Below are 18,030 nucleotides of genomic sequence, written 5' to 3' on the forward strand. Positions count from 1 at the left end.
GCCGTGTCTTCCCTCAAGAAAAGCCAGGTTCCTATTCCTGCTTTGCTAAGGGAGAATTGGTATATCATTAGAAAGCGTTACATGCGATTTTGGATTTCAGTTTTGAGAAGCCCTGGACACACGTCTTCACGCTGGTTCCTCTATAGGTCACGACACCCCCACACGTACACACATTCACACCGTCCCGAGCCCTGGGGTCTATGGGGGGGGGGGGGGGCGGGAAGGTGCGATTAAAAGATGCAATGGAGAGAAAAGGCGATATACCCCAAGGCAGTGCGGGGGGCCCGCGGGCTAATTCACCCCTTGATGGGTTAAACTTGCAGCCGGGAGCAAATAAACAGTTTTAATGCTGGTCTGTGGTGAGATTCTGGGGGCGCCCCGCCCCTTTACCGCACTGAGAAATGACAAATAAATAAGAGGGCGAGTAGGCGGCTCTCGTTGCCCTTGCTGGGAGAGGGAGGGGGGGGGGGAGAAGATGCCTTCAACATACGTGGAGGGGGGGCCTCTGGATTAAGGTGTGGTCTCTCGTGGGCCACTGCGCGGTGCGTATATATTATATACACATTAACCTGCTGTGGTTGCCCGTTTAATAATAAAACGGGGACTGACCCCGGGGGAGCTCAGAAATAGGAAAGGGGGGGCAGCTTCTTAGACCCCCTTTTAGAGAGGATATCACCCCCCTTCCTTCCTTCGCCTGAAGGGCCGCGGTGAATGGAGGATTAAGAAGGAGTCGCGGATACGGCGGCAGAGGGAGGGGAGGTCACTTGATGAAAGCATGGTCTGGAATTTTCCCCTCCGCCTGTAATGAGAAAGGGAGAATGAGCGAGGGGGACATAGATTAAGGGGGGGGGAGAGAATAAGGGAGAGGGGCGAAAATGGAGAATAAGGGACAGGGAGAGAGAGCGAGCATAAGCCAGAGGGGGGGGGGGGGGGGGGAATAGAGAATAAGGGAGGGAGGGAGGGGGGGGGATAGAGAATAAGGGAGGGAGGGAGGGGGGGGATAGAGAATAAGGGAGGGAGGGAGGGGGGGGGGGATCGAGAATAAGGGAGGAGGGAGGGAGGGGGGGGATCGAGAATAAGGGAGGGAGGGAGGGAGGGGGGGATCGAGAATAAGGGAGGGAGGGAGGGAGGGGGGGGATCGAGAATAAGGGAGGGAGGGAGGGAGGGGGGGGATCGAGAATAAGGGAGGGAGGGAGGTGGGGGGGATCGAGAATAAGGGAGGGAGGTGGGGGGGATCGAGAATAAGGGAGGGAGGTGGGGGGGATCGAGAATAAGGGAGGGAGGTGGGGGGGATAGAGAATAAGGGAGGGAGGTGGGGGGGATCGAGAATAAGGGAGGGAGGTGGGGGGGATCGAGAATAAGGGAGGGAGGTGGGGGGGATCGAGAATAAGGGAGGGAGGTGGGGGGATAGAGAATGAGGGAGGGAGGTGGGGGGGATAGAGAATGAGGGAGGTGGAGGGGATAGAGAATAAGGGAGGGAGGTGGGGGGGATAGAGAATAAGGGAGGGAGGTGGGGGGATAGAGAATGAGGGAGGGAGGTGGGGGGGATAGAGAATGAGGGAGGTGGAGGGGATAGAGAATAAGGGAGGGAGGTGGGGGGGATAGAGAATAAGGGAGGGAGGTGGGGGGGATAGAGAATAAGGGAGGGAGGTGGGGGGGATAGAGAATAAGGGAGGGAGGTGGGGGGGGGATAGAGAATAAGGGAGGGAGGGGGGGATAGAGAATAAGGGAGGGAGGGAGGGGGGGGATAGAGAATAAGGGAGGGAGGGAGGGGGGGGGATAGAGAATAAGGGAGGGAGGGAGGGGGGGGATAGAGAATAAGGGAGGGAGGGAAGGAGGGGGGGATAGAGAATAAGGGAGGGAGGGAGGGAGGGAGGGGGGGGATAGAGAATGAGGGAGGTGGAGGGGATAGAGAATAAGGGAGGGAGGTGGGGGGGATAGAGAATAAGGGAGGGAGGTGGGGGGGATAGAGAATAAGGGAGGGAGGTGGGGGGATAGAGAATGAGGGAGGGAGGTGGGGGGGATAGAGAATGAGGGAGGTGGAGGGGATAGAGAATAAGGGAGGGAGGTGGGGGGGATAGAGAATAAGGGAGGGAGGTGGGGGGGATAGAGAATAAGGGAGGGAGGTGGGGGGGATAGAGAATAAGGGAGGGAGGTGGGGGGGATAGAGAATAAGGGAGGGAGGGGATAGAGAATAAGGGAGGGAGGGGATAGAGAATAAGGGAGGGAGGGAGGGGGGGGATAGAGAATAAGGGAGGGAGGGAGGGGGGGGGATAGAGAATAAGGGAGGGAGGGAGGGGGGGGGATAGAGAATAAGGGAGGGAGGTGGGGGGATAGAGAATGAGGGAGGGAGGTGGGGGGGATAGAGAATGAGGGAGGTGGAGGGGATAGAGAATAAGGGAGGGAGGTGGGGGGGGATAGAGAATAAGGGAGGGAGGTGGGGGGGATAGAGAATAAGGGAGGGAGGTGGGGGGGATAGAGAATAAGGGAGGGAGGTGGGGGGGATAGAGAATAAGGGAGGGAGGTGGGGGGGATAGAGAATAAGGGAGGGAGGTGGGGGGGATAGAGAATAAGGGAGGGAGGTGGGGGGGGATAGAGAATAAGGGAGGGAGGTGGGGGGGGATAGAGAATAAGGGAGGGAGGTGGGGGGGGATAGAGAATAAGGGAGGGAGGTGGGGGGGGATCGAGAATAAGGGAGGGAGGTGGGGGGGGATCGAGAATAAGGGAGGGAGGTGGGGAGATAGAGAATGAGGGAGGTGGGGGGGATAGAGAATGAGGGAGGTGGAGGGGATAGAGAATAAGGGAGGGAGGTGGGGGGGGATAGAGAATAAGGGAGGGAGGTGGGGGGGATAGAGAATAAGGGAGGGAGGTGGGGGGGATAGAGAATAAGGAGGGAGGTGGGGGGGATAGAGAATAAGGGAGGGAGGGGGGGATAGAGAATAAGGGAGGGAGGGAGGGGGGGGGATAGAGAATAAGGGAGGGAGGGAGGGGGGGGATAGAGAATAAGGGAGGGAGGGAGGGGGGGGATAGAGAATAAGGGAGGGAGGGAGGGGGGGGATAGAGAATAAGGGAGGGAGGGAGGGGGGGGATAGAGAATAAGGGAGGGAGGTGGGGGGGATAGAGAATAAGGGAGGGAGGTGGGGGGGATAGAGAATAAGGGAGGGAGGTGGGGGGGGATAGAGAATAAGGGAGGGAGGTGGGGGGGGATAGAGAATAAGGGAGGGAGGTGGGGGGGGATAGAGAATAAGGGAGGGAGGTGGGGGGGGATCGAGATAAGGGAGGGAGGTGGGGGGGGATCGAGAATAAGGGAGGGAGGTGGGGAGATAGAGAATGAGGGAGGGAGGTGGGGGGGGATAGAGAATGAGGGAGGTGGAGGGGATAGAGAATAAGGGAGGGAGGTGGGGGGGATAGAGAATAAGGGAGGGAGGTGGGGGGGATAGAGAATAAGGGAGGGAGGTGGGGGGGATAGAGAATAAGGGAGGGAGGTGGGGGGGATAGAGAATAAGGGAGGGAGGGGGGGATAGAGAATAAGGGAGGGAGGGAGGGGGGGGGATAGAGAATAAGGGAGGGAGGGAGGGGGGGGGATAGAGAATAAGGGAGGGAGGGAGGGGGGGGATAGAGAATAAGGGAGGGAGGGAGGGAGGGGGGGGGATAGCGAATAAGGGAGGGAGGGGGGGATAGAGAATAAGGGAGGGGAGGGAGGGGGGGGGATAGAGATAAGGGAGGGAGGGAGGGGGGGGGATAGAGAATAAGGGAGGGAGGGAGGGGGGGGGATAGAGAATAAGGGAGGGAGGGAGGGGGGGGATAGAGAATAAGGGAGGGAGGGAGGGAGGGGGGGGATAGAGAATAAGGGAGGGAGGTGGGGGGGATAGAGAATAAGGGAGGGAGGTGGGGGGGATAGAGGAATAAGGGAGGGAGGTGGGGGGGGATAGAGAATGAGGGAGGTGGAGGGGATAGAGAATAAGGGAGGGAGGTGGGGGGGATAGAGAATAAGGGAGGGAGGTGGGGGGGATAGAGAATAAGGGAGGGAGGTGGGGGGGATAGAGAATAAGGGAGGGAGGTGGGGGGGATAGAGAATAAGGGAGGGAGGTGGGGGGGATAGAGATAAGGGAGGGAGGTGGGGGGGATAGAGAATAAGGGAGGGAGGTGGGGGGGATAGAGAATAAGGGAGGGAGGGGATAGAGAATAAGGGAGGGAGGGGATAGAGAATAAGGGAGGGAGGGAGGGGGGGGGATAGAGAATAAGGGAGGGAGGGAGGGGGGGGATAGAGAATAAGGGAGGGAGGGAGGGGGGGGGATAGAGAATAAGGGAGGGAGGGAGGGGGGGGATAGAGAATAAGGGAGGGAGGGAGGGAGGGAGGGGGGGGGGATAGAGAATAAGGGAGGGAGGGAGGGGGGGGGATAGAGAATAAGGGAGGGAGGGAGGGGGGGGGATAGAGAATAAGGGAGGGAGGGAGGGGGGGATAGAGAATAAGGGAGGGAGGGAGGGGGGGGGATAGAGAATAAGGGAGGGAGGGAGGGGGGGGATGGTGAATAAGGGAGGGAGGGTGGGGGGGGGGGGATAGAGAATACGGGAGGGAGGGGGGGGGATAGAGAATACGGGAGGGAGGGGGGGGATAGAGAATACGGGAGGGAGGGGGGGGATAGAGAATAAGGGAGGGAGGGAGGGGGGGGATAGAGAATAAGGGAGGGAGGGGGGGGATAGAGAATAAGGGAGGGAGGGAGGGGGGGGATCGAGAATAAGGGAGGGAGGGAGGGGGGGGATCGAGAATAAGGGAGGGAGGGAGGGGGGGGATCGAGAATAAGGGAGGGAGGGAGGGGGGGGATCGAGAATAAGGGAGGGAGGGAGGGGGGGGGATCGAGAATAAGGGAGGGAGGGAGGGGGGGGGATCGAGAATAAGGGAGGGAGGGAGGGGGGGGGATCGAGAATAAGGGAGGGAGGTGGGGGGGATCGAGAATAAGGGAGGGAGGTGGGGGGGATCGAGAATAAGGGAGGGAGGTGGGGGGGATCGAGAATAAGGGAGGGAGGTGGGGGGGATCGAGAATAAGGGAGGGAGGTGGGGGGGATCGAGAATGAGGGAGGGAGGTGGGGGGGATAGAGAATGAGGGAGGGAGGTGGGGGGGATAGAGAATGAGGGAGGGAGGTGGGGGGGATAGAGAATGAGGGAGGTGGAGGGGATAGAGAATAAGGGAGGGAGGTGGGGGGGATAGAGAATAAGGGAGGGAGGTGGGGGGGATAGAGAATAAGGGAGGGAGGTGGGGGGGGATAGAGAATAAGGGAGGGAGGTGGGGGGGGATAGAGAATAAGGGAGGGAGGTGGGGGGGATAGAGAATAAGGGAGGGAGGGGATAGAGAATAAGGGAGGGAGGGAGGGGGGGGATAGAGAATAAGGGAGGGAGGGAGGGGGGGGGGATAGAGAATAAGGGAGGGAGGGAGGGGGGGGATAGAGAATAAGGGAGGGAGGGAGGGGGGGGATAGAGAATAAGGGAGGGAGGGAGGGGGGGGGTAGAGAATAAGGGAGGGAGGGAGGGGGGGATGGTGAATAAGGGAGGGAGGGGGGGGATAGAGAATACGGGAGGGAGGGGGGGGATAGAGAATACGGGAGGGAGGGGGGGGATAGAGAATAAGGGAGGGAGGGAGGTGGGGGGGATCGAGAATAAGGGAGGGAGGTGGGGGGGATCGAGAATAAGGGAGGGAGGTGGGGGGGATCGAGAATAAGGGAGGGAGGTGGGGGGTATCGAGAATAAGGGAGGGAGGTGGGGGGATCGAGAATAAGGGAGGGAGGTGGGGGGGATAGAGAATAAGGGAGGGAGGTGGGGGGGATAGAGAATGAGGGAGGGAGGTGGGGGGGATAGAGAATGAGGGAGGTGGAGGGGATAGAGAATAAGGGAGGGAGGTGGGGGGGATAGAGAATAAGGGAGGGAGGTGGGGGGGATAGAGAATAAGGGAGGGAGGTGGGGGGGATAGAGAATAAGGGAGGGAGGTGGGGGGGGATAGAGAATAAGGGGGGGAGGTGGGGGGGGATAGAGAATAAGGGAGGGAGGTGGGGGGGGGTAGAGAATAAGGGAGGGAGGGGGGGGTAGAGAATAAGGGAGGGAGGGGGGGATAGAGAATAAGGGAGGGAGGGGGGGGATAGAGAATAAGGGAGGGAGGGGGGGGATAGAGAATAAGGGAGGGAGGGGGGGGATAGAGAATAAGGGAGGGAGGGGGGGGGATAGAGAATAAGGGAGGGAGGGGGGGGGATAGAGAATAAGGGAGGGAGGGGGGGGGATAGAGAATAAGGGAGGGAGGGGGGATAGAGAATAAGGGAGGGAGGGGGGATAGAGAATAAGGGAGGGAGGGGGGATAGAGAATAAGGGAGGGAGGGGGGATAGAGAATAAGGGAGGGAGGGGGGGATAGAGAATAAGGGAGGGAGGGGGGGATAGAGAATTAGGGAGGGAGGGGGGGATAGAGAATTAGGGAGGGAGGGGGGGATAGAGAATAAGGGAGGGAGGGGGGGACAGTGAATAGGGGAGGGAGGGGGGGATAGTGAATAGGGGAGGGAGGGGGGATAGTGAATAAGGGAGGGAGGGGGGGATAGTGAATAAGGGAGGGAGGGGGGATAGAGAATAAGGGAGGGGGAGGGATAGAGAATTAGGGAGGGAGGGGGGGATAGAGAATTAGGGAGGGAGGGGGGGATAGAGAATTAGGGAGGGAGGGGGGATAGAGAATAAGGGAGCGAGGGGTTGGGGTAGAGAATAAGGGAGGGAGGGGGATAGTGAATAGGGGAGGGAGGGGGGATAGTGAATAGGGGAGGGAGGGGGGGATAGTGAATAGGGGAGGGAGGGGGGTATATGAATAAGGGAGAGAGGGGGGATAGTGAATAAGGGAGGGAGGGGGATAGAGAATAAGGGAGGGAGGGGGATAGAGAATAAGGGAGGGAGGGGGATAGAGAATAAGGGAGGGAGGGGGGGATAGAGAATAAGGGAGGGAGGGGGGATAGTGAATAAGGGAGGGAGGGGGGGATAGAGAATAAGGGAGGGAGGGGGGGGATAGAGAATAAGGGAGGGAGGGGGGGGGATAGAGAATAAGGGAGGGAGGGGGGGGGGATAGAGAATAAGGGAGGGAGGGGGGGGGGATAGAGAATAAGGGAGGGAGGGGGGGGGATAGAGAATAAGGGAGGGAGGGGGGGGATAGAGAATTAGGGAGGGAGGGGGGGGATAGAGAATTAGGGAGGGAGGGGGGGATAGAGAATTAGGGAGGGAGGGGGGGATAGTGAATTAGGGAGGGAGGGGGGGGATAGAGAATTAGGGAGGGAGGGGGGATAGAGAATTAGGGAGGGAGGGGGGGGATAGAGAATTAGGGAGGGAGGGGGGGATAGAGAATTAGGGAGGGAGGGGGGGATAGAGAATTAGGGTGGGAGGGGGGGATAGTGAATAAGGGAGGGAGGGGGTGGGGTAGAGAATAGGGAGGGAGGGGGTGGGGTAGAGATTAGGGAGGGAGGGGGTGGGGTAGAGAATAAGGGGGGAGGGGGTTAGTGAATAGGGGAGGGAGGGGGGGGGTAGTGAATAGGGGAGGGAGGGGGGGATAGTGAATAGGGGAGGGAGGGGGGGGATAGTGAATAGGGGAGGGAGGGGGGGATAGTGAATAGGGGAGGGAGGGGGGGGATAGTGAATTGGGGAGGGTGGGGGGGGGATAGTGATAGGGGAGGGAGGGGGGGGGATAGTGAATAGGGGAGGGAGGGGGGGGATAGTGAATAAGGGAGGGAGGGGGGGGATAGTGAATAAGGGAGGGAGGGGGGGGATAGTGAATAAGGGAGGGAGGGGGGGGATAGTGATTAAGGGAGGGAGGGGGGGGATAGTGAATAAGGGAGGGAGGGGGGGGATAGAGAATAAGGGAGGGAGGGGGGGGATAGAGAATAAGGGAGGGAGGGGGGGGATAGAGAATAAGGGAGGGAGGGGGGGGATTGAGAATAAGGGAGGGAGGGGGGGGATAGAGAATAAGGGAGGGAGGGGGGATAGAGAATAAGGGAGGGAGGGGGGATAGAGAATAAGGGAGGGAGGGGGGATAGAGAATAAGGGAGGGAGGGGGGGGATAGAGAATAAGGGAGGGAGGGGGGGATAGAGAATAAGGGAGGGAGGGGGGGATAGAGAATAAGGGAGGAGGGGGGGATAGAGAATAAGGGAGGGAGGGGGGGATAGAGAATAAGGGAGGGAGGGGGGGATAGAGAATAAGGGAGGGAGGGGGGGATAGAGAATAAGGGAGGGAGGGGGGGATAGAGAATAAGGAGGGAGGGGGGGATAGAGAATAAGGGAGGGTGGGGGGGATAGAGAATAAGGGAGGGAGGGGGGGATAGAGAATAAGGGAGGGAGGGGGGATAGAGAATAAGGGAGGGAGGGGGGGATAGAGAATAAGGGAGGGAGGGGGGGGATAGAGAATAAGGGAGGGAGGGGGGGATAGAGAATAAGGGAGGGAGGGGGGGATAGAGAATAAGGGAGGGAGGGGGGGATAGAGAATAAGGGAGGGAGGGGGGGATAGAGAATAAGGGAGGGAGGGGGGATAGAGAATAAGGGAGGGAGGGGGGGATAGAGAATAAGGGAGGGAGGGGGGATAGAGAATAAGGGAGGGAGGGGGGATAGAGAATAAGGGAGGGAGGGGGGATAGAGAATAAGGGAGGGAGGGGGGGATAGAGAATAAGGGAGGGAGGGGGGGATAGAGAATAAGGGAGGGAGGGGGGGAGAGAGAATAAGGGAGGGAGGGGGGGAGAGAGAATAAGGGAGGGAGGGGGGAGATAGAGAATAAGGGAGGGAGGGGGGGGATAGAGAATAAGGGAGGGAGGGGGGGGGATCGAGAATAAGGAGGGAGGGAGGGGGGGGATCGAGAATAAGGGAGGGAGGGAGGGGGGGGATCGAGAATAAGGGAGGGAGGGAGGGGGGGGATCGAGAATAAGGGAGGGAGGGAGGGGGGGGGATCGAGAATAAGGGAGGGAGGGAGGGGGGGGGATCGAGAATAAGGGAGGGAGGGAGGGGGGGGGATCGAGAATAAGGGAGGGAGGTGGGGGGGATCGAGAATAAGGGAGGGAGGTGGGGGGGATCGAGAATAAGGGAGGGAGGTGGGGGGGATCGAGAATAAGGGAGGGAGGTGGGGGGGGATCGAGAATAAGGGAGGGAGGTGGGGGGGATCGAGAATGAGGGAGGGAGGTGGGGGGGATAGAGAATGAGGGAGGGAGGTGGGGGGGATAGAGAATGAGGGAGGGAGGTGGGGGGGATAGAGAATGAGGGAGGTGGAGGGGATAGAGAATAAGGGAGGGAGGTGGGGGGGATAGAGAATAAGGGAGGGAGGTGGGGGGGATAGAGAATAAGGGAGGGAGGTGGGGGGGGATAGAGAATAAGGGAGGGAGGTGGGGGGGGATAGAGAATAAGGGAGGGAGGTGGGGGGGATAGAGAATAAGGGAGGGAGGGGATAGAGAATAAGGGAGGGAGGGAGGGGGGGGATAGAGAATAAGGGAGGGAGGGAGGGGGGGGGATAGAGAATAAGGGAGGGAGGGAGGGGGGGGAGGATAGAGAATAAGGGAGGGAGGGAGGGGGGGGATAGAGAATAAGGGAGGGAGGGAGGGGGGGGATAGAGAATAAGGGAGGGAGGGAGGGGGGGGGTAGAGAATAAGGGAGGGAGGGAGGGGGGGATGGTGAATAAGGGAGGGAGGGGGGGGATAGAGAATACGGGAGGGAGGGGGGGGATAGAGAATACGGGAGGGAGGGGGGGGATAGAGAATAAGGGAGGGAGGGAGGTGGGGGGGATCGAGAATAAGGGAGGGAGGTGGGGGGGATCGAGAATAAGGGAGGGAGGTGGGGGGGATCGAGAATAAGGGAGGGAGGTGGGGGGTATCGAGAATAAGGAGGGAGGTGGGGGGGATCGAGAATAAGGGAGGGAGGTGGGGGGGATAGAGAATAAGGGAGGGAGGTGGGGGGGATAGAGAATGAGGGAGGGAGGTGGGGGGGATAGAGAATGAGGGAGGTGGAGGGGATAGAGAATAAGGGAGGGAGGTGGGGGGGATAGAGAATAAGGGAGGGAGGTGGGGGGGATAGAGAATAAGGGAGGGAGGTGGGGGGGATAGAGAATAAGGGAGGGAGGTGGGGGGGGATAGAGAATAAGGGGGGAGGTGGGGGGGGATAGAGAATAAGGGAGGGAGGTGGGGGGGGGTAGAGAATAAGGGAGGGAGGGGGGGGTAGAGAATAAGGGAGGGAGGGGGGATAGAGAATAAGGGAGGGAGGGGGGGGATAGAGAATAAGGAGGGAGGGGGGGGATAGAGAATAAGGGAGGGAGGGGGGGGATAGAGAATAAGGGAGGGAGGGGGGGGGATAGAGAATAAGGGAGGGAGGGGGGGGATAGAGAATAAGGGAGGGAGGGGGGATAGAGAATAAGGGAGGGAGGGGGGATAGAGAATAAGGGAGGGAGGGGGGATAGAGAATAAGGGAGGGAGGGGGGATAGAGAATAAGGGAGGGAGGGGGGGATAGAGAATAAGGGAGGGAGGGGGGGATAGAGAATTAGGAGGGAGGGGGGGATAGAGAATTAGGGAGGGAGGGGGGGATAGAGAATAAGGGAGGGAGGGGGGGACAGTGAATAGGGGAGGGAGGGGGGGATAGTGAATAGGGGAGGGAGGGGGGATAGTGAATAAGGAGGGAGGGGGGATAGTGAATAAGGGAGGGAGGGGGGGATAGAGAATAAGGGAGGGGGAGGGATAGAGAATTAGGGAGGGAGGGGGGGATAGAGAATTAGGGAGGGAGGGGGGGATAGAGAATTAGGGAGGGAGGGGGGATAGAGAATAAGGGAGCGAGGGGTTGGGGTAGAGAATAAGGGAGGGAGGGGGATAGTGAATGGGGAGGGAGGGGGGGATAGTGAATAGGGGAGGGAGGGGGGGATAGTGAATAGGGGAGGGAGGGGGGTATATGAATAAGGGAGAGAGGGGGGATAGTGAATAAGGGAGGGAGGGGGATAGAGAATAAGGGAGGGAGGGGGATAGAGAATAAGGGAGGGAGGGGGATAGAGAATAAGGGAGGGAGGGGGGATAGAGAATAAGGGAGGGAGGGGGGATAGTGAATAAGGGAGGGAGGGGGGGGATAGAGAATAAGGGAGGGAGGGGGGGGATAGAGAATAAGGGAGGGAGGGGGGGGGATAGAGAATAAGGGAGGGAGGGGGGGGGATAGAGAATAAGGGAGGGAGGGGGGGGGATAGAGAATAAGGGAGGGAGGGGGGGGGATAGAGAATAAGGGAGGGAGGGGGGGGATAGAGAATTAGGGAGGGAGGGGGGGATAGAGAATTAGGGAGGGAGGGGGGGGATAGAGAATTAGGGAGGGAGGGGGGGGGATAGAGAATTAGGGAGGGAGGGGGGGGATAGAGAATTAGGGAGGGAGGGGGGATAGAGAATTAGGGAGGGAGGGGGGGATAGAGAATTAGGGAGGGAGGGGGGGATAGAGAATTAGGAGGGAGGGGGGGATAGAGAATAAGGGAGGGAGGGGGTGGGTAGAGAATAAGGGAGGGAGGGGGTGGGGTAGAGAATAAGGGAGGGAGGGGGTGGGGTAGAGAATAAGGGAGGGAGGGGGATAGTGAATAGGGGAGGGAGGGGGGGGATAGTGAATAGGGGAGGGAGGGGGGGATAGTGAATAGGGGAGGGAGGGGGGGGATAGTGAATAGGGGAGGGAGGGGGGGGATAGTGAATAGGGGAGGGAGGGGGGGATAGTGAATAGGGGAGGGAGGGGGGGGATAGTGAATAGGGGAGGGAGGGGGGGGATAGTGAATAGGGGAGGGAGGGGGGGGATAGTGAATAAGGGAGGGAGGGGGGGGATAGTGAATAAGGGAGGGAGGGGGGGGGATAGTGAATAAGGGAGGGAGGGGGGGGATAGTGAATAAGGGAGGGAGGGGGGGGATAGTGAATAAGGGAGGGAGGGGGGGGATAGAGAATAAGGGAGGGAGGGGGGGGATAGAGAATAAGGGAGGGAGGGGGGGGATAGAGAATAAGGGAGGGAGGGGGGGGATAGAGAATAAGGGAGGGAGGGGGGGGATAGAGAATAAGGGAGGGAGGGGGGGGATAGAGAATAAGGGAGGGAGGGGGGATAGAGAATAAGGGAGGGAGGGGGGATAGAGAATAAGGGAGGGAGGGGGGGATAGAGAATAAGGGAGGGAGGGGGGGATAGAGAATAAGGGAGGGAGGGGGGGATAGAGAATAAGGGAGGGAGGGGGGGATAGAGAATAAGGGAGGGAGGGGGGGATAGAGAATAAGGGAGGGAGGGGGGGATAGAGAATAAGGGAGGGAGGGGGGGATAGAGAATAAGGGAGGGAGGGGGGATAGAGAATAAGGGAGGGAGGGGGGGATAGAGAATAAGGGAGGGAGGGGGGGATAGAGAATAAGGGAGGGAGGGGGGGATAGAGAATAAGGGAGGGAGGGGGGGATAGAGAATAAGGGAGGGAGGGGGGGATAGAGAATAAGGGAGGGAGGGGGGGATAGAGAATAAGGGAGGGAGGGGGGGATAGAGAATAAGGGAGGGAGGGGGGGATAGAGAATAAGGGAGGGAGGGGGGATAGAGAATAAGGGAGGGAGGGGGGGATAGAGAATAAGGGAGGGAGGGGGGGATAGAGAATAAGGGAGGGAGGGGGGGATAGAGAATAAGGGAGGGAGGGGGGATAGAGAATAAGGGAGGGAGGGGGGATAGAGAATAAGGGAGGGAGGGGGGGATAGAGAATAAGGGAGGGAGGGGGGGATAGAGAATAAGGGAGGGAGGGGGGGATAGAGAATAAGGGAGGGAGGGGGGGAGATAGAGAATAAGGGAGGGAGGGGGGGATAGAGAATAAGGGAGGGAGGGGGGAGATAGAGAATAAGGGAGGGAGGGGGGGGATAGAGAATAAGGGAGGGAGGGGGGGATAGAGAATAAGGGAGGGAGGGGGGGATAGAGAATAAGGGAGGAGGGGGGGGATAGAGAATAAGGGAGGGAGGGGGGGATAGAGAATAAGGGAGGGAGGGGGGGATAGAGAATAAGGGAGGGAGGGGGGGATAGAGAATAAGGGAGGGAGGGGGGGATAGAGAATAAGGGAGGGAGGGGGGGATAGAGAATAAGGGAGGGAGGGGGGGATAGAGAATAAGGGAGGGAGGGGGGGATAGAGAATAAGGGAGGGAGGGGGGGATAGAGAATAAGGGAGGGGAGGGGGGGATAGAGAATAAGGGAGGGAGGGGGGATAGAGAATAAGGGAGGGAGGGGGGGATAGAGAATAAGGGAGGGAGGGGGGATAGAGAATAAGGGAGGGAGGGGGGATAGAGAATAAAGGAGGGAGGGGGGATAGAGAATAAGGGAGGGAGGGGGGGATAGAGAATAAGGGAGGGAGGGGGGGGATAGAGAATAAGGGAGGGAGGGGGGATAGAGAATAAGGGCAGGGACGGGGCGATAGAGAATAAGGGAGGGAGGGGGGGATAGAGAATAAGGGAGGGAGGGGGGATAGAGAATAAGGGAGGGAGGGGGGATAGAGAATAAGGGAGGGAGGGGGGGATAGAGAATAAGGGAGGGAGGGGGGATAGAGAATAAGGGAGGGAGGGGGGGATAGAGAATAAGGGAGGGGGGATAGAGAATAAGGGAGGGAGGGGGGATAGAGAATAAGGGAGGGAGGGGGGAAGAAAATAAGGGAGGGAGGGGGATATAGAATAAAGGAGGGGGGGATAGAGAATAAAGGAGGGAGGGGGGGATAGAGAATAAGGGAGGGAGGGGGGATAGAGAATAAGGGAGGGAGGGGCGGATAGAGAATAAGGGAGGGGGAGAGAGAATGAGGGAGTAGCGATAATAAGGGAGAGGGGGGGACGGAAAGCGGGAGCATAAGGGAGAGGGGGAAAGAGCAGAAGGGAGAGGGGGAAAGAGCAGAAGGGAGAGGGGGAAAGAGCAGAGGGAGAGGGAATGAGAGCCCCCCATCCCCATTACTCACCTTTAGCTTCATGAAGATCTGAGCCGCCTGCTCAAAGTCCCAACCATTATCCTGCAGACACCTGGAGAGAGAGACAGACAGACCAACCATGAATGAGACAGACATGGGTAGTATGAGACCGACCGTGAATGAGACATGGGTAGAGTGAGACAGACAGTGAATGAGAGACAAGTGTGAGACAGACAGTGAATGAGACATTAGTAGCGAGACAGACAGTGACGGGAGCTCCTCTCACTTCTGAGACCACTCTGCGTTCATGCCAGAGAAGAGAGTGAAGGCCTGCAGCATGTCCTGCGGGGCGGGGGCCAGGACGGGCACAGGGCTGCTGGAAGGCGTGGGCGCCGGGGTCGCAAATGCTTTCCGGATCTCTTCGGTCGTGGCATTCCTGATAAACTGCTCGTCATTCACCAGCAGGAGCCTGAGAGGGAGAGAGATGTGTGTAGGAGTATATATGGGGTGTGTGATGCGCACACACACACACACACACACACACACGTGTAGGAGTATATATGGTGTGTGAGACACACACAAACATACACACTATATGCATATACCTGGACTAAGACGTGTAGGAGTATGTATGGATCGCCTTGCTGCTGGGGATCTTTCCTACTCCTGGCCATATACACACCTGCCCTCGCCCTCGCCTCCCCATCCTGTGCCCTCTGGAATGTCCGCTCTCTGACCAACAACCTCTGCTGTTCTGACATAAACCTGTGTCTGCTGTGGAGGCTGCTCTCTCCTACGGTGGGATCTCTTTCTCCTACGGTCCACGCCCCAATGGCCGGAGTGAAGGGGGTGTGTGTGTGTGTGTGTGTGTGTGTGTGTGTGTGTGTGTGTGTGTGTGTGTGTGTGTGTGTGTGTGGGTGTGGGTGTGTGTGTGGGTGTGTGTGTGTGTTTCTCCTGATTTCTCCGCCTCCCCCTATCATTCACCACCACGCACTCCCCTCCTACTCGCTACTCTCAAGACCTTCGCTCTATTGACCTCTCCGATTGGGCATCCACCCTAAACTCTACCCTCTCCTTCCTCTGACCCGGCAATCTCATCAACTCTTAGGCCGAGTTTGTCGTACTTGCCACGGTGACAGCGACACTGCGCAGCGCCGTAGCAAGTACATGCACTCCGTCGCAGATACCCATAAAGGGCGCGATCGCTGGAAGTCAGAGGCAGGGCCGCCAACAGCAGGGGACAAAGGGCACAGGCGTCCCGAGCCCCGTGAGTCAGGGGGGCCCGGCCACCGGGCCCCCTGCGTGGCCGTGGCTGTTAATTTAATATATATATATATATAAAAATAAAAAAAACACGCGACACCGGTCTCCCTATTGGCAGCGCCGGAAGTGAGCTTCCGGCGCGGGCGGGAGCAGCATCATGGCTCCGCACAGGCGCCTGCAGCGGGGCCACCCCCCCAGGCAATCCCACCCCCACCCCCCCGGTGCTCCGAGCCGTCCCAACACCTCACCCCCCCCCCCCACATCGTCCCGCCCACCCCTGCAGTTCCACCATCCAAAGCAGCACCGGGCCCCCGTGCCCGCCCCTGCAGTCCCGCCACCCCCCCCCCCCTCAGCACCGCCACCCTTCGCAGCATCGGGGCCCCCCGCAGTCGTCGCCCCCAGCAGCATTGCCCCCCAGCACCGCCACCCACCGGCTTGCCCCCCCTCTGCAGCCACCAAGGTAAGTCTGCGTATTATATATATGTATGGGGGGGTGGAGTTTGGGGTATCTTTTTATATGTATTGGTGGGGGTTTGGGGTATCTTTTTATATGTATGGGGGGGTTGGGGTATTTTGTATATTTTTTTATGTGGTGTGTGAGATTGTGTGTATTGTTTTTTTATATGCATTGTTAGGTGGGGTTTTTGTATGCATTTGGGGGGGGAGGTTGTATATACTTGGGGGGAGGATTTTTTTAAATGTATTTGGGGGTGGGAAGTTTTGTGCATTGGGGGGTGGGAAGTTTTTTTATATATCTTGTGGGGAAATTGTGTGGGGGGGGGAGACGGAATGAGTGGGCGTGGGGTAATTGACGGAAGAGGAGAGAGGGGGTGAGTGAGGAAAAGAGGGAGTAAGAGTGAGAAGCAGGGGAGAGAAATACATGCGAGGCGGGATGGTGAGACGGATGGGAGAGAAATACATGGGATGGGGGGGAAAGAGAGGGGGTGAGGTTGTGAAATGGGGGGGGGGGGGGAGGAGGCGGCGGGAAATACCGCCGACACGGGGCGGGGGCCCTGCTTAAAATGTTTGTCCTGGGCCCCACGATTTCTGTTGGCGGCCCTGGTCAGAGGAGTTTGATTTCAACAGCGATCTCCGCGTGACATCAGTGCCACGTGAGCGGTTCAGCCAATGAGGGGGAACCGCTCCCAGCCACGCCTCCGCCACGCCCCCTTGGCCGCGATCTCTGGTCTCCTGCAATCGCGGTAGGACGCCGACGCCCGACATCACGTCGCCCCTACTATAAACTCAGCCTTAAAACTATTCTCTCCTCTCGATCTACAGTGGCGAGAAAAAGTTTGTGAACCCCACTGATAATTACGGAAATTCCATAGTTTTTCCATGATAACCTTGAGTCAAAACCAGTCTTTTCCTAAATATCCAATAGGGTTCATATTAACCAATTCCATGTCTTTTGAAGCTAAATGTTGTATGCATTAGACAGATAATGAGTAATTACGAGTCGGGGTATGTGAAAAAGGAACTGAACCCCTGGTTTTAATCAGCTAAATTAAAGGGGATAATTAGAATCAGGTGTTTAAATAATTAGGTAGATTTTCAGGTGTGAGTTTGGGAGGCCCCACCCTATATAAAGATCAGAAACTTTGTGAGTTTGGTCTTCATAAAGGTGTGTCTTTTTGCTCTCCCTCATCTTTCTTTTCCCTCTTAGGCCGAGTCCATAGAAGGACAGGCCGCGCGGACGCTCCGTGCTGAGCCCCTGCATCCTCAATGAGGATGCCTTGAGAGGGGGCTCACGCGAGCGTCCGCAGGCGCTGGATTTTTCTGCCGACAGCCAAGCTGTTTTTCAGCGCGCTGTCGGCTGAAGACATCCAATCAGCGCGGAGCAGCGTCAACGTCACGGCGCCGTGACGTTGACGTCGGTGCGTTGCGGGCGATTGGCCCAGCGACGTCACTGCCCCGCCTCCCTCAGTGTGCCCCCGCCTCCGATCGCGCCCGCTGGCTCGCCTGCATGGGCATGAAATCACGCAGATTTCAGCAGGCAAGCGTCAGCGCGGCTCCGAACTCCTTACCCCTCTATGGCCCCAGCCTAATATGTCATTTTCTCTGTCTCTTCCTTCCTGTATCCTTTCCATGTGTTTTTACCTCTGTGATTTAACCCTTGCCCTCCCTCTTACCTTTCCCAGCACAACTTGAGGCCCTGCCCCCCTACAAAGGCTCTGCAGAGGAAGGAATTTCCCCTCTGTCCTCCCTACTGCACATCAGGGCCCGCTCCGACCCAACTGCAGAAGAAGGGATTTCCCTCTGTGCTTCCTGCCCGCTGCAGGGAATTAATGTGCAGGATGCAGGGGGCCGGGGGCCGGGCCGCAGACAGGGGGGGGGGGGGGGGAGAGCGGCCCCCCCAAGAGTACGGGACCCCTGGCTATAGCTACACCCAGTCATCAGTCTAGAAAGGGTTACAAAACCATTTCAAAGGATTTGGGGCTCCACCAATCCACTGTCAGACAGACCTACAAATGGAGAGTTCAAGATCAGTCACTCTACCCAGGAGCAGTCGTCCTACCAAAATCTCTCCAAGAATCAACTGGCAAATCATCCAGGAAGTCACAAAGAACCCCATAGTAACATCCAAGGAACTGCAGGACACTCTCGCCTTGGCTAATGTGAGTGTTCATGACTCAACTATCAGAAAAAGACTGAACAAGAATGGTGTTCATGGAAGGATAGCCAGGAGGAAGCCACTGCTCTCTAAAAAGAACATTGCTGCCATCTGAAGTTCGCCAAAGAGCACATAGCTGATCCACAAGACTTCGGGAACAATGTTCTATGGACAAAAATCAAAAGGTAGAACTTTTTAGCCTCAATGAGAAATGTTATATTTGGCGAAAAGCAAACACTCATCCCAACCGTCAAGAATGGGG

General features: G+C 58.1%; 1 protein-coding gene across 1 annotated transcript in view; it reads right to left on the reverse strand.

Annotated features, from left to right (window-relative positions):
- Window positions 1-6: 6 nt before the first annotated feature.
- Window positions 7-18,030, reverse strand: part of LOC142465779 (nuclear RNA export factor 1-like) — a 40,016-nt gene continuing 21,992 nt past the window's right edge. The window contains exons 19-21 of the mRNA XM_075570066.1: window positions 14,178-14,360; window positions 13,943-14,003; window positions 7-799 (exon numbers count right to left, since the gene is read on the reverse strand). Coding sequence (XP_075426181.1) covers window positions 761-799; window positions 13,943-14,003; window positions 14,178-14,360 — 283 coding nt within the window. The 3' untranslated portion in view covers window positions 7-760. The remainder of the gene's footprint in view (window positions 800-13,942; window positions 14,004-14,177; window positions 14,361-18,030) is intronic.

Source organism: Ascaphus truei, chromosome 14 (genome assembly GCF_040206685.1).
Source record: "Ascaphus truei isolate aAscTru1 chromosome 14, aAscTru1.hap1, whole genome shotgun sequence".
NCBI lineage: Eukaryota > Metazoa > Chordata > Amphibia > Anura > Ascaphidae > Ascaphus > Ascaphus truei.